The sequence below is a fragment of the Cherax quadricarinatus genome, chromosome 24 (genome assembly GCF_038502225.1).
Source record: "Cherax quadricarinatus isolate ZL_2023a chromosome 24, ASM3850222v1, whole genome shotgun sequence".
NCBI lineage: Eukaryota > Metazoa > Arthropoda > Malacostraca > Decapoda > Parastacidae > Cherax > Cherax quadricarinatus.
In genome coordinates, this window is record NC_091315.1 from 23,241,062 (window position 1) to 23,265,289 (window position 24,228).

General features: G+C 44.3%; 1 protein-coding gene across 1 annotated transcript in view; it reads left to right on the forward strand.

Annotated features, from left to right (window-relative positions):
- The first annotated feature begins 521 nt into the window (after positions 1–521).
- The window catches only part of LOC128690751 (protein psiQ-like), an 84,944-nt gene continuing 61,237 nt past the window's right edge, over positions 522–24,228 (forward strand). Inside the window, exons 1-2 of the mRNA XM_070088486.1 lie at positions 522–526; positions 2,322–2,608. Of these exons, the coding sequence (XP_069944587.1) occupies positions 522–526; positions 2,322–2,608 (292 nt within the window). The remainder of the gene's footprint in view (positions 527–2,321; positions 2,609–24,228) is intronic.

Consider the following 24,228-nt stretch of genomic DNA (forward strand, 5'->3'; position numbering starts at 1 on the left):
TGCGGGATATATGGGGAAGGAGTGTGTATGCGTAGCGAAGTTCATCATATTAAGGTGGCTGTGATGCCTGGACGGGAGTGTCATGCACCTTGCATATGCTGCAGGTCTGAAATAGGTCAGTAGGCTGCTTGTTCAGTGCAGTGCCTGGCTCAAGTGCCATGATATTTGCTGACAGCTGTAATACCAGGAAAGGAGTGCCAGGCACCTTTTACCGGCAGTGTCGTGTTCAGTAGTTTGATAACGTTCCCTTAAGCAAACCTTAAAACCTACATTAGCCTGCCATTAACATTAAGCACATCATCATGAAGTATTCGCAAGTAATTTTAATCTGTATCTTATTTTTAGTTAAATAGTAATTTACTTTTGAATTATACAGTGTTACCAACCAGCAGATGATTCTTTTGGAGCATCATTCCAGTCTTACAAAATGACAAGTTAAACATATTCATAGTTTGTTAAAATAAATCATCAAATTTAAAATGTATTTGCATTGTACATAAATAGTGTACAACACCGACAAGATGAAGTATTAGACACCTATGCATCATGTGTCTAATTCCTATATTTGCATTGTTGAAACCTTAAGATATGTATCCGAAAGTTTGCAAATTATTTTTCAACATACACACCTCATACTGCAACGTCACGTTCGACATGTGAGGGAGGTCAGTGCAATACCAGCTGTGCTGCATATGAACGTGACTTCTGCCAGTCGTAATTTGGGAAGTACCTGCATTTGTGCCAGGCTACGCAAAGCAGCTAAGCCGTGAACTGATGTCATGGTCTTGTGTGTCCAGGACAGGAAGGACTATGAATACCATACTAAACAGAGAGCTGTCAAGGCTACGGATACCTCTGCTGCAGCCAAAGCTGAAATTGATCAAATTCCCTAATAATTCGTAATTACTTTTCATGAAATTTTTGTAGGTATCGTATATGAATATACATTAATTTACTTATATATGTCTATACAATGTCTTCAACTTTCACACGAAAATAATATTAACCTACTTTATATGCTGCAAAAAATTCTTTTAAATATTCGATAGTTTTTGTTATATATTTTTTAAAGATTTTTTATATAACAACTGCAGTTTGTGAGTATTCAGAGAATTATGTTTACAGGGATTTAGTCTCAGCTCCCGCCTCCGCTTTACATACAATCGGCGGCATCACTGATTCCTGACTTTATTCGGCTTATCGTACCTTCCTTTGAAACTGTGTACGGTGTTTGCTTCCAAGGCTATCTCATCTATCTCATTCCAATTTTTACCATCCTAATGATGAAGAAACATTTTCTTAATATCCCTATGACCTCACACATGCCTCGTATTTCAGTCTGCTCTGGTAGTCCTCGGAGTATCTTAAACCTCGTTATCATGTTTTCTCTCGGGTTTTTTCTTCCTTCAGTCGTCAGGTTTAGTTCCTTTAGGTTCACCTCTTTCTTCTTGTAGCAAATCTTTGAGCCTTCTAGAGTTTCCCAACATGCTTGGCCAGTGTCCTAAAATATTTCTGGTCATTCCCAGATCAGCCTTAATGCAGCTCTGAGAAACCATACCCCCGGCCGGGATTGAACCCGCGGTCATAGTCTCAAAACTCCAGCCCGTCGTTGAGCGATATTTGTAGTTTCTTACTTCTCAAGTCGTCCATATATTTGAAAGCAATAGAGTTTTTCAGTGTATAATACGAGTTTCTCATGGTTTCCTTTACACGATGTCTCGGTGGTATTTAATTTTCATCGTAACTCCAAGACCCCTTTCTCTGTGTGAAAATTTCAAAGTTTTATTACATATTACTCCATTTCCATTACATGACGTTTATCTATATTAAATTGCATTACATGACATTTGCTCAATTTCTCCAACCCAATCCATAGTAATTTATAGTCATTTTATTGCTCATTTTGCCTAATATTTTTGCTGCATCCGCAAGTATATCAATACAGTTTTCTACTTACTCGCGTATTTTTATATATATTAAATACAATATCAGAGGAAGTACAGATCCTTGTGTTACTCCTCTGCTGACATCTCCCTAAGACTTTCTTTATCAGTCCATCCATTTTTATTTCTTAAAAAAATTCCGTAACTTTACCTTAATAGATTAAGAGATATGATGATAAATTTACAGATAGGAAAAGGATTTTATACTAGTTAGAAAAATATAGAAATGTATTTTACAGCTTTTCTCTAATATCTTCCTGTCTGTTAAATATTAGTAGTGTGTGTGTTTGTGTATGTATGTGTGTATAGAAAATTTGAACACACCTCAAACAATAAAGCTCTAATGAATGAATATCAGATTATGCATTAACTAACAAGACACAACTCAACGCATGATTCCTCTTCAGAACCTTGTACAACCACCAAATCGTGTTCGTTATACGAGGGAGGTCAGTGTAAAACAAAATGCGCACCATATGAGCACGTGACTTCCGGTCTTTGCCATTTGGGAAGGAATTGCAAGTGTTGTGCCAAGCCATGCAAACCTACGAAGTCATGCACTGACGTCAATGGCTTTTGTGTTCAAGACAGGAAGGACTGTACCAATGGACAGCTTCATGAGGGACTGTGTCAAGGCCATGGATGCGTGTGTTGCTGTCAGACACGTAAGTTGATATATCATTACAGAGCATAACTATATAGTATTTGACATATAATAGTTTTCAAACCGTATTTCATGTTGCCAGCCTTTTTAATAAACCTGGAAACTAGACGGGGAAGGTTTCAGAAATAGATATTTGTAAGTGTGTGCATGTGACGAAGATTTCGATAGTCAAAAAAACATTAATATATAAAATATGCAACACCAGGTTATGCATATTATTAACACAAGTTACAGGTAACAATTCAATACATGAATTCTTTCACGGTACAATGTGCAAATACAAAATCGTGTTCATTGTATAAGGATGGTCAATGTAAACCCCCCTGCGCACCAAATGAACGTGTGACTTCCGGTATTTGTAATTTGGGAAATAATTGCAAGTGTTGCCCCAAGCCATGCACACCACTGAAGTCATGCACTGACGTCTACCTGGAGGTTATTCCGGGGATCAACGCCACCGCGGCCCGGTCCACGACCAGGCCTCCCGGTGGACCAGAGCCTGATCAACCAGGCTGTTACTGCTGGCTGCACGCAGTCCAACGTACGAACCGCAGCCCGGTTGATCCGGCACTGACTTTAGGTATCTGTCCAGCTCTCTCTTGAAGGCAGCCAGGGGTTTACTGGTAATTTCCCTTATGCTTGATTGGAGGCTGTTGAACAGTCTTGGGCCCCGGACACTTATGTTGTTTTCTCTTAGTGTACCAATGGCGTCCCTACTTTTAATTGGGGGTATTTTGCATCGCCTGCCCAGTCTCTTACCTTCGTAGGGAGTGATTTCTATGTGCAGATTCGGGACCATTCCTTCTAGGATTTTTCAAATGCAGATTATGATATATCTCTCTCTCCTGCGTTCCAACGAGTACAAGTCAAGTGCTTCCAAGCGTTCCCAGTAGTTAAGGTGCTTGCCAGAACTTACACGTGCAGTAAAGGTTCTCTGGACACTCTCTAGATCTGCAATTTCACCTGCTTTGAACGAAAATGTTAATGTACAACAGTATTCCAGCCTAGAGAGAACAAGTGATTTGAAAAGGATCATCATTGGCTTGGCATCTCTCGTTTTGAACGTTCTCATTATCCATCCAATCATTTTCTTTGCACGTGCGATCGTGGCACTGTTGTGATCCTTGAAAGTGAGATCTTCAGACATTACCACTCCCAGGTCCCTTACATTATTTTTCCGCTCTATTGTATGGCCAGAGTTTGTAGTATACTCTGTTCTAGTTATTATCTCCTCCAGTTTTCCATAACGGAGTAGTTGGAATTTGTCCTCATTAAACATCATAATGTTTTCCGTTGCCCACTGGAAGACTTTGTTTATATCTTCTTGGAGGTTAACCGTGTCCTCAATAGATGACAGCCTCATGCAGATACTAGTATCGTCTACAAAGGATGATACGGTGCTGTGGGTTACATCTCTGTCTATGTCTGATATGAGGATGAGGAACAGGATGGGGGCGAGTACTGTGCCTTATGGAACAGAGCTCTTCACTATGGCAGCCTCCGATTTAACTCTGTTGACCACTACTCTTTGTATTCGATTGGTTAGGAAGTTGAAGATCCATCTCCCCACTTTGCCAGTTATTCTTTTAGCACTTATTTTGTGCGCTATTACGCCATGATCGCACTTGTCAAACGCTTTTGCAAAGTCTGTGTATATTAAATCTGCATTCTGATTTTCTTCCAGTGCATTCAAGGCCATATCATAGTGATCCAGTAGTTGTGAGAGGCAGGAGGACCTACCCTGAACCCAATGTTACCCTGGATTGTGCAGTTTTTGGGAATCAGGGTGATTTGCAATCCTGCTTCTTAGCACTCTTTCAAAGATTTTTATGATGTGGGACGTTAGAGCTATTGGTCTATAGTTCTAAGCTAATGCTTTGTGCCACCTTTATGGAGTGGGGCTATATCCGTTGTCTTATGTGACTGGAATTTCACCCATGTCCAAGCTCCTCCTCCATAGTGTACTCAGGGCACGTGAGAGGGGTTTCTTGCGGGTCTTAATGAACACAGGGTTCCACGAGTCTGGGCCTGGGGCTGAGTGCATGGGCATGTTGTCAATGACTTTTTCAAAGTCTATCGGAGTTAGGGTAATGTTGGAAATGTGGCATACATTTATGGAGTTTTGAGGCTCATTCATGAGGAAATCATTTGGGTCGTCGATCCTCAGACTGATTAGTGGCTCACTAAACACAGAGTAGTACTGGGATTTCAGTATTTCACTCATTTCCTTGTTGTCATCTGTGTAAGTCCCATCCTGTCTGAGTAAGGGCCGATACTAGATGTGGTATTTGCCTTTTTTTGTCATATAAAAAGAAATATTTCGAATTTCTTTCAATCTCACTAATAGCTCCTCCTGTCTCTCCTGGTTCCGGTAAGAGTCCCCTAACTTAAGTTCGATAGTTTCCACTTCCCTGGTCACTGCCTCCTTCCGTGTATTTGATATTCTAACATTCCTGAGGAGCTCGGTGATTCTTCGTCGTCTTCTGTAGAGGGAACGTCTTTCTCTCTCCAGTTTACTCCTGCTCTTCTTCTTTCTTAGGGAAATATGCCTAGAACATGCTTCAGCTGCCAGGAAGTTGATCTTTTCAAGGAACTGGTTTGGATTCATGTTATTTAAGACACCTTTCCAACATGTTTCATTTAACACATGTTCAAAACACGAAGGAGTGTGTTAATGGCTTGATAAACGTGGGAGACTGTCATCGTCACGGATGCATGTATTGCAGCCAGAAACGTAAGTTGTTCAAATTCCCAAATAATTCCTATTATCTTGAAATATCTATCAGTACAAAACAAATACATAATAGATTGTCACATACACTATTACAAATGTTTTAAAACTACTTAAAAATAAAAATACAAAAACTAGTTTCCTGATTCAGAAAATCGTCAAAACAAATCTAACATCATTTATGATATTTATGTACAATATGATTCACGAAATCGTAATGACACGATTGCAAACAAACCATACCACGGGCGGGATTGAACCCGCGGTCAGAGAGTCTCAACGCAACGGTCTGGAGTTTTGAGACTCTGACCGCGGGTTCAATCCCGCCCGTGGTATGGTTTACAGTATGATATTAAATTTTTGAATAATTTTATTTAAATAGTTATAACTTATTTGCACTCGGCGTCTGTAGTAACCAGTTGTCGGAGGAACTTATCGATAGATACGCCTTTGTGTGTGTGTGTGTGTGTGTGTGTGTGTGTACTCACCTATTTGTACTCACCTATTTGTGGTTGCAGGGGTCGAGTCATAGCTCCTGGTCCCGCCTCTTCACTGATTGCTACTAGGTCCTCTCTCTCCCTGCTCCATGAGCTTTATCATACCTCGCCTTAAAACTATGTATGGTTCCCGCCTCCACTACTTCACTTTCTAGGCTATTCCACGGCCTGACTACTCTATGACTGAAGAAATACTTCCTAACATCCCTTTGATTCAGATGAGTCTTCAACTTCCAATTGTGACCTCTTGTGTCTGTGTCCCTTCTCTGGAACATCCCGTCTTTGTCCACCTTGTCTATTCCGTGCAGTATTTTATATGTCGTTATCATGTCTCCCCTGACCCTCCTGTCCTCCAGTGTCGTCAGGCCGATTTCCCTCAACCTTTCTTCATAGGACAATCCCCGTAGCTCTGGGACAAGTCTTGTTGCAAACCTTTGCACTTTCTCTAATTTCTTGACGTGCTTGACTAGGTGTGGATTCCAAACTGGTGCTGCATACTCCAGTATTGGCCTGACGTAAATGGTATACAGAGTCTTAAACGAATCCTTACTGAGGTATCGGAACGCTATCCGTAGGTTTGCCAGGCGCTCGTATGCTGCAGCAGTTATCTGATTGATGTGCGCCTCAGGAGATATGCTCAGTGTTATGCTCATCCCCAGATCTTTTTCCTTGAGTGAGGTTTGCAGTCTTTGGCCATCTAAACTATATTGTGTCTGCGGTCTTCTTTGCCCTTCCCCAATCTTCATGACTTTGCATTTGGCAGGGTTAAATTCAAGGAGCCAGTTGCTGGACCAGGCTTGTAGCCTGTCCAGGTCTCTTTGTAGTCCTGCCTGATCCTCATCCGATTTGATTCTTCTCATTAACTTCGCTTCATCTGCAAACAAGGACACTTCTGAGTCTATCCCTTCCGTTATGTCGTTCACATATACCAAGAACAGCACAGGTCCTAGGACTGACCCCTGTGGAACCCCGCTTGTCACAGGCGCCCACTCTGACAACTCGTCGCGTACCATGACTCGTTGTTGCCTCCCTGTCAGGTATTCTCTGATCCATTGCAGTGTCTTTCCTGTTATGTGTGCCTGATCCTCTAGCTTTTGCAGTAACCTCTTGTGACGAACTGTGTCGAAGGCCTTCTTGCAGTCCAAAAATATGCAGTCGATCCACCCCTCTCTCTCCTGTCTTACTTCTGTCACCTTGTCATAAAACTCTAGTAGGTTTGTGACACAGGATTTTCCTTCCCTGAAACCGTGCTGGTTGTCAATTATATACTTGTTTCTTTCCAGGTGCCCCACCACTCTCCTCCTGATGATCTTCTCCATGACCTTGCATACTATACACATTAGTGATACAGGTCTGTAGTTTAGTGCCTCATGTCTGTCTCCCTTTTTAAAAATTGGGACTACATTTGCCATTTTCCATACCTCAGGGAGTTGCCCAGTTTCAAATGATGTGTTGAAGATCTTTGTTAATGGCTCACACAATATCTCTGCTCCCTCTTTAAGGACCCATGGAGAGATGTTGTCCGGTCCCACCGCCTTTGAGGTGTCAAGTTCGCATAGCAGCTTCTTCACCTCCTCCTTGGTTATATGTACCTCATCCAACACTTGCTGGTGTGCCCCCCTGTTCTGATTTCCTGGAGTCCTACTGCTTTCCACTGTAAATACCTCTTTAAATCTTGTGTTGAGCTCCTGACATACCTCTTGGTCGTTTCTTGTGAATTCCCCATCACCCTTCCTCAGTCTGATTACCTGGTCCTTGACTGTTGTTTTCCTCCTGATGTGGCTGTACAACAGCTTCGGGTCAGTCTTTACTTTTGATGCTATGTCATTTTCATATTGTCTCTGAGCCTCCCTTCTTATCTGTGCATATTCGTTTCTGGCTCTTCGGCTGATTTCTTTATTTTCCTGAGTTCTCTGTCTTCTGTACCTTTTCCATTCTCTAGTACACCTAGTTTTTGCCTCCCTACACCTTTGGGTGAACCAAGGACTCGTTCTGTTCTTCCCATTATTTCTGTTTCCCTTGGGAACAAACCTCTCCTCTGCCTCCTTGCATTTTGTTGCTACATAGTCCATCATTTCTTGTACTGGTTTTCCTGTCAGTTCTCTCTCCCACTGAATGTCTTGAAGGAAGTTCCTCATGCCTGAGTAGTTCCCCCTTTTGTAGTTTGGTTTTTCCCACCCTATTCCTGCTACTCTCTCCATTTGGAGCTCAACTATGTAGTCGAAGCACAGAACCACATGATCACTAGCTCCCAGGGGCCTTTCATACATGATACCCTCGATGTCCGAACTACTCATGGTGAATACAAGGTCCAGCCTTGCTGGTTCATCCTCTCCTCTCTCTCTGGTAGTGTCTCTAACATGTTGATGCATGAGGTTTTCCAGTACCACATCCATCATCTTGGCTCTCCATGTTTCGGGACCCCCATGGGGCTCCAGGTTTTCCCAGTCAATCTCCTTGTGATTGAAATCACCCATAACTAGTAACTTTGCTCCCCCCATGTGTGCTCTCCTGGCCACCTCGGCTAGTGTGTCGATCATTGCTCTGTTGCTCTCATCGTATTCTTCTCTTGGCCTCCTGCAGTTCTGTGGTGGGTTGTACATTACTGCAATTATCACCTTATGTCCCTCAGACTGGATTGTTCCTACTAAGTAGTCCCTTTCGCCCATGCCATCCATTCCTTCCATTTTCTCAAAATCCCACTGGTTTTTAATGAGTAGTGCAACTCCTCCTCCCCCTCTCCTCCCTCTGTCTTTCCTGAGGATTTGGTATCCGGATGGAAAGATTAAATCTGTTATTATTCTGGTGAGTTTTGTTTCTGTGAGTGCTATTATGTCTGGGGATGTCTCTTTGATTCTTTCATGCCACTCCTCATACTTGTTTGTTATTCCATCTGCATTTGTATACCACACCTTCAACTTCTTTTCTAAGACTGTGATCTGGGAGGTATATTGGGGTTGGGGAAGTGGGAGACCTGGTAAGGAACTATGGGTTGTTGCTGTGGGGGTGGAGTTTGTAATGTAGTGGGTGGGGGCATTGGATGTGGCATGGGTGTTTTGATTTAGAGTGTTTGGTTGCACTGGGGTTGACCTGGTTGGGAGGCTTCTATAGGAAGTTGTGAGGGAGGCTGTATTTGATCTTCTTCCTGGGTCTGGGATCTCCTGTCTGTCTTCTCCATCCCCTCTCTTTCCTCCTTTCGCCTTTGTACCATCTCTCTCAGTTTCTGCCTTTCTTCTTGTGTTCTGTCGCGGTCGAGATACACCTTCCTGTATGCCAGCATGTCCCTTAATCGTGCTTTCTCCTGCAGGATCCTGGTCCGAGTCGCTTCTGCCTTGAAGATCACTTTCACTGGCCGGGTTCTTTTTTTTACAAACCCCCCTATTCTCCAAAAATTTTCCAGCTGGGTCATGTCGTCTTCTCCTATTGCTTTCATGATGCTTTCAACTGCTTTTTTTCCCCTTGTTTTCTTGCTTCATATGTTTCCCCTTCAACTTCCTGGAGCCCATACACAAAGACTGACCTCACCCTTTCATTCTCCCACTGCGTATCCCTGTGTATCCCCTCATTTAATTTGGTTTCCTGCACTGCAGCTTTCCTTTCTTCAGTTTCACTGGCTAATGTACTTGGCCTCAGTGGCCTGTCATTTTCCCTTCTCGGCTTTCCTTGGGCTCTGTTGTTGTCTGTTAGGGCCTCCACATAAAGCTTGGCTCTTTCATTTACTACAGTCTCCTCTGATAGAGCTTCCCCATGCAGTTGTGCCCCTTCTTTCCCTACAGTCCCCTTATTTGTGGCTGAGGTAGCAGTCTCTGTTGTCAATCCCAAAATGTTCTTTAGTTCTTTAGGCCGTTTCAGATTTTTCAGTTCCTCTTCTAAACTCTGTATCCTAGCCTCTGCTGCTTTGACATGCACCTCCCACTTCCTGCTTTCCATATCTATCCTCTCTTCCATTCTCATGCTAAGTTCTTCTAGTTTCTTTTCCCATTCATGATCTCTTTTTATGAGCTCTGCTGCCCAATCTTCCTTTGCAGCTTCCTCCTCATGTCCCTTGTTTATTCTTGTTGCTCTCTGACAACCCATTTTTGTTTTATCCTGATTGCCTCAGAGTGGGAAACCTATTAGTTCTGTATATTAGGTTAGTAGTGTGTATGTCAGAGTGTGGGGGGAGGTAGTGGAGGAACCGTGGCTATGTGGGAGAGGGGTGGGGAGGGGGAGGGTGTGTGTGTGTGTGTGTGTGTGTGTGTGTGTGTGTGTGTGTGTGTGTGTGTGTGTGTGTGTGTGTGTGTGTGTGTGTGTGTGTGAGTGTATGTGTGTGTGTGTGTACTGTTAATACATACCAGTAATTCTGGGTTATAAAAAGCGATAATTGCTACTAGGGTCTAAAGCTTCAATAAGTGTCTGCCCTTGTGTGTGTGTGTGTGAGGGAGGGATGGTTAGGGGGGGGATAGATCCGTTATACCTCTCTGTTCTGTCTTTCCTAGAAATGCTACACTCTTCGCTTATTGTCCTTTCTGGATTTAAGTATCAATTATTGCTGTTATTATCCTATTCCTTGTTCACGTTTAGAGAGAACTTCCTAGCTTCCTAAGTGTTCTTACTACTAATAACTACTGTAATAGCTTGCAGGAGTGAGTGACCAGTATCTAACAGCGATGCAAGGCCAAGCCAAGCCAAACTTGCGACATGTAAACCACAATATAGGTGATACTTGCGCTGGCAACGGTCGTGCCAAGTTGCCAGATGCTGATGACGTAGTCGTCGTACGTAGCCTAAATCCCTATTTTGGAGATCCTTCATCTGTGATGATTATAACCACATGTGCTCATACATCCCTCGTTCCTCACACGATTTCACTTTTCACTTATGATAGTATACACTTCACATTATATACACTTCACTTTATATGTATAATGGCACACAACTTATTGTGACGTCACTGCTTCAGGCCTACCGCTGCCTAGTAGACCAAAACGTTTGGATAATTTTGGATAATGGATAATTTCAGGCTTTCTCACGACTTTTTCTAACTAATAACTTTAGTTATCACTCGTATTATTGCTCACTGACGATGTCACTACCACTGATTACTGTTAGCAGTTTGCATGGGGGTCGAGTCCAAGCTCCTGGCCCCGCCTCTTCACTGGTCGCTACTAGGTCACTCTCCCTGAACCGTGAGCTTTATCATACCCCTGTTTAAAGCTATGTATGGATCCTGCCTCACTACATCACTTCCCAAATTTTTCCACTTCCTGACTACTCTGTGATTCATGTGTGTCTTCAACTTCCAACTGTGTCCCCTTGTTGCTGTGTCCCATCTCTTGAACATCATGTCTTTGTCCACCTTGTCAATTCCTCTCAGTATTTTGTATGTCGTTATCATGTCCCACCTATCTCTCCTGTCCTCCAGTGTCGTCAAGTTGATTTCCCTTAACCTCTCCTTGTAGGACATACCTCTTAGCTCTGGAACTAGTCTTGTTGCAAACCTTTGCACTTTCTCTAATTTGTTTACGTGCTTGGCTAGGTGTGTGTTCCAAACTGGTGCTGCATATTCCAATATGGGCCTAACGTTCACGGTGTACAGGGTCCTAAACGATTCCTTATTAAGATGTCGGAATGCTGTTCTGAGGTTTGCCAGGCGCCCGTATGCTGCAGCGGTTATTTGGTTGATGTGTGCCTCCGGTGATGTGCTCGGTGTTATGGTCACCCCAAGGTCTTTCTCCCTGAGTGAGGTCTGTAGTCTTTGTCCACCTAGCCTATACTCTGTCTGCGGTCTTCTTTGCCCCTCCCCAATCTTCATGACTTTGCATTTGGCTGGATTGAATTCGAGAAGCCAGTTACTGGACCACATGTCCAGCCTGTCCAGGTCTCTTTGCAGTCCTGCCTCATCCTCGTCCGATTTAATTCTTCTCATCAACTTCACGTCATCTGCGAACAGGGACACTTCAGAGTCTATTCCTTCCATCATGTCGTTCACATATATCAAAAATAGCACTGGTCCTAGAAATGACCCCTGTGGGACCCCGCTCATAACAGGCGCCCACTGTGATACCTCTTCACGTACCATGACTCGTTGCTGCCTCCCTGTCAGGTATTCCGTTATCCATTGCAGTGCCCTCCCTTTTACGTGCGCCTGATCCTCCAGCTTCTGCACTAATCTCTTGTGGGGAACTGTGTCAAAGGCCTTCCTGCAGTCTAGGAAAACGCAATCTACCCACCCCTCTCTCTCGAGTCTTACTTCTGTTACCTTGTCATAAAACTCCAGGAGGTTTGTGATACAAGATTTGCCTTCCATGAACCCATGCTGGTTTTCATTTATAATCTTGTTCCTTTCCAGGTGTTCGACCACTCTCCTCCTGATAATCTTCTCCATGACTTTGCACACAATACATGTCAGAGACACAGGTCTGTAGTTTAGTGCCTCGTATCTGTTTCCTTTCTTATATATGGGGACTACATTAACTGTCTTCCATTTCTCAGGTAGTTGCCCAGTTTCAAGGGATGTGTTGAAGATTGTGGTTAGAGGGATGCACAGCATCTCTGCTCCTTCTCTAAGGACCCATGGGGAGATGTTATCTGGTCCCATCGCATTTGAGGTGTCAAGGTCACTTAAGAGCTTCTTCACCTCCTCCTCAGTTGTTCGTATGTCATCCAACACTTGTTGGTATATTCCCTCTTGATGTTCCCTTCTGTGCTGTCTTCCCACAGCCCTTCCTGTCTCTACTGTAAAAACTTCCTTAAATCTCCTGTTCAGCTCCTCACATACCTCCTGATCATTTCTTGTGAGTTCTCCACCTTCTGTCCTTAATCTGATCCCCTGGTCTTTGACTGTTGTCTTCCTCCTGATGTGGCTATACAACAGTTTCGGGTCAGTCTTGATTCTCGATGCTATGTCATTATCATACTGTCGCTGGGCCTCCCTCCTTACCTGTGCGTACTCATTCCTGGCTCTGCGACTGATCTCCCTATTTTCATGTGTTCTCTGCCTTCTGTACTTTTTCCATTCTCTATTTCATTTTGTTTTTGCCTCCTTACACCGTCGGGTAAACCAGGGGCTCGTTCTGGTCTTCCTGTTGTTACTGTTGCCCTTGGGAATAAACCTTTCCACTGCCTCCTTGCATTTTGTTGTTACATATTCATCCCGCAGGAAGTTCTTCAACCCTATGTAGTCCCCTCTTTTATAGTCAGGCTTTTCCCATTCAACTCCTGTTATTCTCTCCACTTGCAGCTCTACTATGTATTCAAAGCACAGAACCACGTGGTCGCTAGCTCCTAGGGGACTCTCATACTTGATGTCCTCTATATCTGAGCTGCCCAGGGTGAACACAAGGTCCAATCTTGCTGGTTCATCCACCCCTCTCACTCTGGTAGTGTCCTTAACATGTTGGTGCATGAGGTTTTCCAGCAGCACGTCCAACATCCTGGCTCTCCATGTTTCGGGACCCCCATGTGGCTCCAGGTTTTCCCAGTCAATCTCTCTGTGGTTGAAATCCCCCATAACCAGCAACTTTGCTCTGCTGGAGTGAGCTCTTCTTGCCACCTCAGCAAGTGTGTCCACCATTGCTCTGTTGCTCTCTTCATATTCCTCTCTTGGCCTCCTGCAGTTCTGTGGTGGATTATACATCACTGCAATGACCACTTTGTGTTCCCCAGACTGAAGTGTACCTGCTATGTAGTCTTTCTCCCGTCTCATCTATTCCTTCCATTTTCTCGAATTTCCATCTGTTTTTTACGAGCAGAGCAACCCCACCTCCCCCCCTGCCCCTTCTATCTTTCCTCATGATCTGGTATCCTGGTGGGAAGATTGCATCTGTTATTGTGTCCATGAGTTTTGTTTCTGTAACTGCTATGATGTCTGGGGACTTCTCATTGATTCTTTCTTGCCATTCCTCATGTTTATTTGTTAATCCATCTGCATTTGTGTACCAAACCTTCAACTTCTGTTCTAATACTGTAACTGTGGTGCGGGGGGTGGAAACAGAGGGATCGGTGTGTGATGGTTGGTTTGGATTGTTCAGTTGCCTTGGGGGTGTCGTGGCTGGAGTCCTTCTGCAGGTGTTTCTGGGGGGTGCGCTTGTCCTTCCATTTGATCCTGGATTATTCTGCTCTCCTTTTTCATTTCCTCCCATTTCTCCTTTCGTTTTTGAACTCTCTCTTTCATTGTCTTCCTTTCGTCCTGTGTTCTGTCTCGATCGAGGTACACACTCCGGAACTCCTGCTTGCCTCTCAGCCGTGCTTTCTCCTGCAGGATCATGGTTCGGGTTGATTCTGCCTTGAAAATTACTTTGAGAGGCCGATTCCTTTTCTTTGTGAACCACCCAATTCTCCGAAAATTTGCCACCTGGGTCATGTCCCCCTCGCCTATCACCTTCATGATATCTTCAATCGCTTTTTTCTCCTCCTGCTTTCTTTCATCATAAGTTTCCCCTTTAGCTTCGTCTAGCCCATAGACAAACACGGATCTTTCCCTTTCCACCTCCCACTGTGACTCCCATTGCATCCTCTGATGTGTTTTAGTTCCTTCCCATGGAGTGTTCCTTCCTTCAGTCCCTTCCCTAGTTATGGCCCCTATGCTTCTTGGTTTATCCTTCCTGCTCACCTGCTCCTGGCCCCCACAGGTATCTGGTAAGGTCCTTGCACATGTCCTAGTTCCTTCAATGAATTCCAACCTCTCATTCTGTCCTAGTGTGCTCCCTGTCTTTGTTTTGGCCCCATGTGGGTTTGACAGGACCTCTGCATACAGTTTAGTTTCCATGCTTCCTTCAGACCTGTTGTCTGTGTTTGATGTAGCCATTGCCGATGCTACTTCTGTAATATCTTTGTCTCTGTGCTGTTTCAGATGTCTCAGCTCCTCTTCTAATCTCTCTATCTTGATTTCTGCTGCTGTGGCCTGTTGCTTCCACCTTCTGCATTCTGCTGCTAACCTCTCTTCCATCTTCCTTTCCAGCTCATCTAGTCTCCTTCCCCAGTCTTCCTCCCTTTTTTTTGTGCTCTACCTCCCATTCCTCCCTCCCAGATTCGTCCTTGGAGCCCCTTGTCCTCATCCTGGTTAGGGGGAGGGGAATAGATGGTTATGAGAGGGGATGGATGGTTGTGGGGGAGGGGGGGATGGTTATTGGAGGGGTAGAGATAGTTGGGGGAGGGGGTTAGATGGTTTGGGGGAGAGAGGGGATGGATGGTTATGGGGGAGGGGGAGGATGGTTATTGGAGGGAGGGAGATAGTTGGGGGGTTAGATGGTTTGGGGAGGGGTTAGGTGGTTTGGGGGAGGGGTAGGTGGCTAAGGTGAGGTGGTTAGGGTAGGGGGAGAGGTGGTCAGGGGAGGGGGGGTACGTGTTTGTGTCAAGTGTTTGTGTCAAGTGGTGGAGGGTGTGTGGGTGTGTGTGTGTGTGTATGTGCATGTGTGTGTGTGTGTGTGGTGTGTGTGTGGTGTGTGTGTGTGTGGTGTGTGTGTGGTGTGTGTGTGTGGTGTGTGTGTGTGTGGGGTATGTGTGGTGTGTGTGTGTGTGGTGTGTGTGCGTGGTGTGTGTGTGTGTGTGTGGTGTGTGTGTGGTGTGTGTGGTGTGTGTGTGTGTGGTGTGTGTGTGTGTGGTGTGTGTGTGTGTGGTGTGTGTGTGTGGTGTGTGTGTGTATGTGTGTGTGTGTGTGTGTGAGTGTTTGTGTTTGTGTGTGTGTGTATGTGTTTATGTATGTATGTGTGTGTATGTGTGTGTGTATGTATGTGTGTGTGTGTGTGTGAGTGTGTGAGTGTCTACCCTTGTGTGTGTGTGCTTGTGTGTGAGGGAGGGCGGGTTAGGGGGGGTAGGTTGTGTGGTTGAAAGATCCGTCGTGTAGGCACAAATTTTGTCTCATTTATCTTTCCCAATTATCTACTCTCTCCATTTATTGCTCTTTCTGGATTTACGTATTAATTGTTGCTGGTTATTATCATTTTCCTTGTTCACATTGAGAGAGGACTTCCTAGCTTCCTAAGTATTCTTACTGCTGATAACTACCGGTAGTAACACTGCCTGTGTGCGTGTACTCACCTATTTGTACTCACCTATTTGTGGTTGCAGGGGTCGAGTCACAGCTCCTGGCCCCGCCTCTTCGCTGATTGCTACTAGGTCCTCTCTCTCCCTGCCCCATGAGCTCTATCATATCTCGCCTTAAAACTATGTATGGTTCCTGCCTCCACCACATCACTTTCTAGGCTATTCCACGGCCTGACTACTCTATGACTGAAGAAATACTTCCTAACATCCCTTTGATTCATCTGAGTCTTCAACTTCCAATTGTGACCTCTTGTGTCTGTGTCCCATCTCTGGAACATCCCGTCTTTGTCCACCTCGTCTATTCCGCGCAGTATTTTATATGTCGTTATCATGTCTCCCCTGACCCTCCTGGCCTCCAGTGTCGTCAGGCCGATTTCCCTCAACCTTTCTTCATAGGACAATCCCCGTAGCTCTGGGACTAGTCTTGTTGCAAACCTTTGCACTTTCTCTAATTTCTTGACGTGCTTGACTAGGTGTGGATTCCAAACTGGTGCTGCATACTCCAGTATGGGCCTGACGTAGATGGTGTACAGAGTCTTAAACGAATCCTTACTGAGGTATCGGAACGCTATCCGTAGGTTTGCCAGGCGCCCGTATGCTGCAGCAGTTATCTGATTGATGTGCGCCTCAGGAGATATGCTCGGTGTTATACTCACCCCCAGATCTTTTTCCTTTAGTGAGGTTTGCAGTCTTTGGCCATCTAAACTATATTGTGTCTGCGGTCTTCTTTGCCCTTCCCCAATCTTCATGACTTTGCATTTGGCAGGGTTAAATTCAAGGAGCCAGTTGCTGGACCAGGCTTGTAGCCTGTCCAGATCTCTTTGTAGTCCTGCCTGATCCTCGTCCGATTCGATTCTTCTCATTAACTTCACATCGTCTGCAAATAAGGACACTTCTGAGTCTATCCCTTCCGTTATGTCGTTCACGTATACCAAGAACAGCACAGGTCCTAGGACTGACCCCTGTGGAACCCCGCTTGTCACAGGCGCCCACTCTGACACCTCGTCGCGTACCATGACTCGTTGTTTCCTCCCTGTCAGATATTCTCTGATCCATTGCAGTGCCTTTCCTGTTATGTGTGCCTGGTCCTCTAGCTTTTGCAGTAACCTCTTGTGAGGAACTGTGTCGAAAGCCTTCTTGCAGTCCAAAAATACGCAGTCGATCCACCCCTCTCTCTCTTGTCTTACTTCTGTCACCTTGTCATAAAACTCTAGTAGGTTTGTGACACAGGATTTTCCTTCCCTGAAACCGTGCTGGTTGTCAATTATACACTTGTTTCTTTCCAGGTGCCCCACCACTCTCCTCCTGATGATCTTCTCCATGACCTTGCATACTATACACGTTAGAGATACAGGTCTGTAGTTTAGTGCCTCAGTGTGCCTAGTGTGCATGTGTGTGTGTGTGAGTGTGTGTGTGTGTGTGTGAGAGAATCTTGTGCGGTGTAATGACTGGCCGCAACTTCTTGTGACCTGACACAACCCTCCTGGGACCTGACCCTAGCACCGTCTTACAATGTTGCCCTTAAAAGCTTGTCCCACCTACCTTCTCACACTCGTCAACACTATATTCTCTATGTCTATGCTATTTCTATTCTAATTCTGGTAATAGCTTGCAGGAGTGAGTGACCAGTATCAAACAGTATGCAAGGCCAGCCAGGGCCGTCAACATGCAAACCACAAATAGGCGAATAAACTTGAGGTGACAGTTGCCAGCTGCTGATGACGAAGTCGTAGTCGTAGGCCTTAAATCCCTATTTTGGAGATCCTTCACCCGTGATGATTATAACCATATATTCTCATACATCCCGCTTCCTCACGCGATTTCACTCTTCACCGATGATAGTATACACTTCACATTATATACACTTCACTTTATATGTATAATGGCACACAACTTGTCGTGACGTCACTTCTTCAGGCCTACCTCTACCAATGTGGCAACAGCGCCTAAGACCCCCAACGGTTTGCGCTTTGAAATATTATGATTTCAGCTTTCCTCTCAATTTCTTTAACTAATAACTTTAAATATCACTCGCAGTATTGTTCACTGACGTTCCACTACCACTGATTACTGCTAACTGTTATTGCACGCCATACAACGCTAAGGATCTTGGAGCCTTGTTACCCACATCTTCACCCCACGGACCCACACTGTGTGTGTGTGTGTGTGTGTGTGTGTGTGTGTGCGTCTGTGTGTGCATCTGTGTGTGTGTGTGTGCGTGTGTACTCACCTAGTTGAGGTTGCAGGGGTCGAGTCCAAGCTCCTGGCCCCGCCTCTTCACTGGTCGCTACTAGGTCACTCTCCCTGAGCCGTGAGCTTTATCATACCTTTGCTTAAAGCTATGTATGGATCCTGCCTCCACTACATCGCTTCCCAAACTATTCCACTTCCTGACTACTCTGTGGCTGAAGAAATACTTCCTAACATCCCTGCGATTCATCTGTGTCTTCAACTTCCAACTGTGTCCCCTTGTTGCTGTGTCTCAGCTCTGGAACATCCTGTCTTTGTCCACCTTGTCAATTCCCCTAAGTATTTTGTATGTCGTTATCATGTCCCCCCTATCTCTCCTGCCCTCCAGTGTCGTCAGGTTGATTTCCCTTAATCTCTACTCGCAGGACATACCACTTAGCTCTGGAACTAGTCTTGTTGCAAACCTTTGCACTTTCTCTAGTTTGTTTACGTGCTTGGCTAGGTGTGGGTTCCAAACTGGTGCCGCATACTCCAATATGGGCCTAACGTACACGGTGTACAGGGTCCTGAATGATTCCTTATTAAGATGTCGGAATGCTGTTCTGAGGTTTGCTAGGCGCCCATATGCTGAAGCAGTTATTTGGTTGATGTGCACTTCAGGAGATGTGCCTGGTGTTATACTCACCACAAGAACTTTTTCCTTGAGTGAGGTTTGTAGTCTCTGGCCCCCTAGACTGTACTCCGTCTGCGGTCTTCTTTGCCCTTCCCCAATCTTCATGACTTTGCACTTGGTGGGGTTGAACTCCAGGAGCCAATTGCTAGACCAGGTCTGCAGCCTGTCCAGATCCCTTTGTAGTTCTGCCTGGTCTTTGATCGAATGAATTCTTCTCATCAACTTCACGTCATCGGCAAGCAGGGACACTTCGGAGTCTATTCCTTCCGTCATGTCGTTCACAAATACCAGAAACAACACTGGTCCTAGGACTGACCCCTGTGGGACCCCACTGGTCACAGGTGCCCACCCTGACACCTCGCCACGTACCACGACTCGCTGCTGTCTTCCTGACAAGTATTCCCTGATCCATTGTAGTGCCTTCCCTGTTATCCCAGTTTGGTCCTCCAGTTTTTGTATGCTCAGGCCAGTGGTCACCTGCGGTCATACCTGCCTAAGCTCTTGAGAGTTAGCATGGGGCTGTTACCAAGCACCATGGCTTGTAGTGTTTTAGAATCTCAGGTTCAAGTGTTGAAGAAGGAGATTCTACTTCTTCAGGAGGAAAATAGGAGGCTGAAGCTTCACATAGATGAGTTTGGGAGCAAGTGTGAAAGGATTTAGCTGGTAAGGAGAAAATGGTCACCAGCAGTGATAGTTGCAGCCGCTTTAAGTGCAAATAGTTCACAGTTCAGGAAGAAGGAAGATGAGGAGAGTTAATAGAGAAGATGTGAAGGTAGGAAATCGATTCTCTGTTCTCCAAGACGAGTGTACTTCAGTGGTTAGTGAGGTTGAAGGTACCACTGATTTCCCTGCTAATCAAGATAAGAATATTTTAATAGTAGGCGATTCTCAGGTAAGATATATGGACCATGCATTTTGTAACAGAGACAGAAAGGTCAGACAGAGAGTGTGTCTTTCTGGAGCTGGTGTTGGTGACATAGTCAGCAGGTTGGATAATATTATGGCAGGTAATGGGAACAAGCCCATTATCTGTCTTAGTGCTGGGGGTAATGACATTGGGAACGGGAGGAGAGAGGAGCTGCTGGATAAGTACAGGTCAGCCGCAGAAGTAGTTAGGTCTAAGGGAGGGATCCCAGTCATATGTCGCATCTTGCCTAGAATGGGAGTGGGCAATAAATTGCTGGCTAGACAGGTACTGCAAGGAACTTGCAATCCCATTCACTGATAATTGGGACCTATTCTTTGGCAAACATGATATGTATGCAAGGGATGGGGTTCATCTCTCTGGGGATGGAGTGGTTACATTAGCCAATTCAATCGAGAGGGTAATTGATGACTTGCCTAGGAATTTAAACTGATTGATTATAGAAGTATGGGTGTTTGTGGGAAACAATCAGGCTGCAGCAGGGATATGTTTAAAAGACAATATTCAAAATAAAGTTGCTTGTAATGGCAAATCAATTGATCAACAAAGAGAAATAGTAGAGGGCAACCAGTGACTAGCTCCCTTAAGGTTTACTATAGAAATAGTAGGAGTCTAAGAAATAAGATAGATGAGTTAAGATTACTTGCAAGTGTAGGTAATATAGATATTATTGGTATAACAGAGACCTGGTTCAACCTGAAACATAGAGAAATGCATTCTGAATGCAACATCCAGGGTTATAAACTATTCCACACTGATACGGTCAACAGGAAGGGTGGTGGTGTGGTGATGTATGTCAGAAAAAATTTAAATTGTTGTCTTAGACATGATATAAGATTAGAAACATCGAACACAGAATCTGTTTGGCTTCAGTTTCTCGAAGGACGTGGCAAATTAATTTTGGGTATGATTTATAGGTCCCCAAACCTTGATAGGGAGTGCAGTAAGCTGTTATGGGAGGAAATTCATAAGGCATCTAGATCTGAAAATGTTGTGATAATGGGAGATTTTAACTTTAGACAAGTTGATTGGAACAATATGACAGGAAATCTTGAGTCTAGTGACTTTCTTGATACGGTTCAGAATTGCTTTTTAGAACAGGTTGTGACAGAACCAACTAGAGTAAACAATCTGGTTGACTTGGTTCTTGCCAACAAAGAGTCACTAATTAATAATCTTGAGGTTAATGATGAGCTTGGGGAAAGTGATCACAAATCACTTAGTTTCAATATATCATGGAATTACCCAGATAACTGCAATCAAATCTCTGTCCCAGATTTTCGCTTGACCGACTTCATGGGACTGAAAAATTACCTGGGTGGGCTAAATTGGGATGTCCTGACTATGGGTCAGGTAGGTGATCTTGGTTGCCAATATGACGTTTTTCAGAGCATAGTTCTAGCTGCCCAGACAACTTTTGTTTCGAGTAGGGAAATTAGATCTAAAAAAAATAATCCCAAATGGATGAACAATAGATTAAAACATCTCATTGGTCAAAAGAGTGGCATATATAGGCGTAACAAAAGAGGGGATGGGCAGTTAAGAAATCAATATATTCAATTAAAGAGAGAAATAAAGAAAGGAATAAGAAAGGCAAAAAGGGATTATGAGGCTAATGTCGCAAGGAATTCAAAGACTAACCCAAAAGGTGTCTCTCCGGTATACAGAGGTAAGATTAGGGACAAGACTGGCCCACTTAAGAGTAACTCTGGTCAGATCACTGACAGTGATAAGGATATGTATGAAATTCTCAATACCTACTTCCTCTCAGTTTTCACCCAGGAAAATACTAGCGATATTCCTGAAATAATAGATTATGTAGAACAGGATGATAATAAACTATGTACAAATGCAGTAACTAGTGACATGATCCTCAGACAAATAGAGAAACTAAAACCTAACAAATCCCCAGGCCCTGATGAACTATTTGCAAGGGTGTTAAAGGAATGTAAAGAGGAACTTAGCATACCTTTGGCTAATCTTTTTAAGATATCACTACAAACTGGCATAGTACCTGATAAGTGGAAAATGGCAAATGTAATACCTATTTACAAGGCAGGTGACAGGTCCTTGGCTTCGAACTATAGACCAATAAGCCTTACCTTCATAGTGGGAAAATTTATGGAATCAATAACTGCCGAAGCAATTCATAGCCATCTTGACAGGCACAGATTGATTAATGAATCTCAACACGGTTTTACAAAGGGGCGTTCCTGCCTTATGAATTTACTAACTTTTTTTTACCAAGGTGTTTGGGGAGGTAGATCATGGTAATGAATATGATATTGTGTATATGGACTTCAGTAAGGAGGCTGTAGGGCAATTTTCCGCGCGCTCTCAAAAAAAATCGAAAAATTATGGAAATTGAGTTATTTATACAGAAAAATAGCTTAACTCTTTGGCAACACAATAGTACCAGAATGAACGTTCATTTATATCAGGTATGGTGACGGCGATATGGATAGCACGTCTACTCACAACCCATATATTTCTTGGAAATTTTTCCTTGTTTTTTTATCGTTTTTTCTTGCATTATTCTTTCTAATATAGTAACTGACTACTTTGCATCATATAAAAGTAGGCGGAGCTTATTCGTAGAGTGCCAGCCAATCAGGCACCATCTGGGAACGCTCGGCAGTACTCCCGCTCCAGAGAGAGCCAGGAGAAATTACTTCATTATAACGCTTATAACAGCTTATATATCAACTCTACGGCTTATTTATCTATCAGAATTGATCTAATATGATATAAAAGATACTATAAATAACATACAAACATGTTATATACTCTAGACTGAATAAAATAAGCCATAATATAGCGAGAGACCATCGGGAATATTTCGATATGAATATGTTACTCCTCTCACATGTCGTCTTTGAGTAAGAGAAAACGGTGTTTTGAAGAGAATAACTACACTAGAGCATCAGTTTACTAAGAAATACACCCAAACAAAAGCGATTTTCGCGATTTTTTTTTTTCGAGACGGTGGGCCGGCCGGCGTTCCAGGCCAATATCTCGGAAGTAACTTATTCACCTAATGTACCTATTTCTTCCTTTATTACTTAATTAAATGGAATAATATTCACAGAAATTGTAGAATGATGATTTCTCTAATTTCATACGGCATATTTCTGGAAATATTCCAAATACTTTGGGAGTTATGTGCGAGTAGGTGTGGGTGGGAGTGAGTTGGACCTGACTAGCTTGTGCTGCTGGGTCTGGTGCAGTGCTCCATCTTTGAGTGAAGGTGACCAGACTGGGTGGGTCACTGGCCTAATCCGGGGAGGTGTCATTGGTCTAATCTGGGGGGGTGTCATTGGTCTAATCCGGGGGGGAACATGGACCTGCTCCGCATGGATCAGTAGGCCTGTTGCAGTGTTCCTTCTTTCTTATGTTCTTATCTTTTGTGTGGAACTGTGTCAAACGCCTTCTTGCAGTCCATTTCTTGCGCAGGTGTGTTTGTTTGTGTGTACTCACCTAGTTGAGATTGCAGGGGTCGAGTCCAAGCTTCTGGCCCCGCCTCTTCACTGGTCGCTACTAGGTCACTCTCCCTGAACCATGAGCTTTATCGTACCTCTGCTTAAAGCTATGTATGGATCCTGCCTCCACTACATCACTTCCCAAACTATTCCACTTCCTGACTACTCTGTGGCTTAAGAAATACTTCCTAACATCCCTTTGATTCATCTGTGTCTTCAGTTTCCAACTGTGTCCCCGTGTTGATGTGTCCAGTCTATGGAACATCCTGTCTTTGTCCACCTTGTCAATTCCTCTCAGTATTTTGTAAGTCGTTATCATGTCCCCCTATCTCTCCTGTCCTCCAGTGTCGTTAGGTTGATTTCCCTTAACCTCTCCTCATAGGACATACCTCTTAACTCTGGGACTAGTCTTGTTGCAAACCTTTGCACTTTCTCTAGTTTCTTTACGTGCTTGGCTAGGTGTGGGTTCCAAACTGGTGCCGCATACTCCAATATGGGCCTAACGTACACGGTGTACAGGGTCCTGAACGATTCCTTATTAAGATGTTGGAATGCTGTTCTGAGGTTTGCCAGGCGCCCATATGCTGCAGCAGTTATTTGGTTGATGTGCGCTTCAGGAGATGTGCCTGGTGTTATACTCACCCCAAGATCTTTTTCCTTGAGTGATGTTCATAGTCTCTGGCCCCCTAGACTGTACTCCGTCTGCGGTCTTCTTCGCCCTTCCCCAATCCTCATGACTTTGCACTTGGTAGGATTGAACTCCAGGAGCCAATTGCTGGACCAGGTCTGCAGCCTGTCCAGATCCCTTTGTAGTTCTGCCTGGTCTTCGATCGAATGAACTCTTCTCATCAACTTCACGTCATCTGCAAACAGGGACACCTCGGAGTTTATTCCTTCCGTCATGTCATTCACAAATACCAGAAACAGCACTGGTCCTAGGACTGACCCCTGTGGGACCCCGCTGGTCACAGGTGCCCACTCTGACACCTCGCCACGTACCATTACTCGCTGCTGTCTTCCTGACAAGTATTCCCTGATCCATTGCAGTGCCTTCCCTGTTATCCCTGCTTGGTCCTCCAGTTTTTGCACTAATCTCTTGT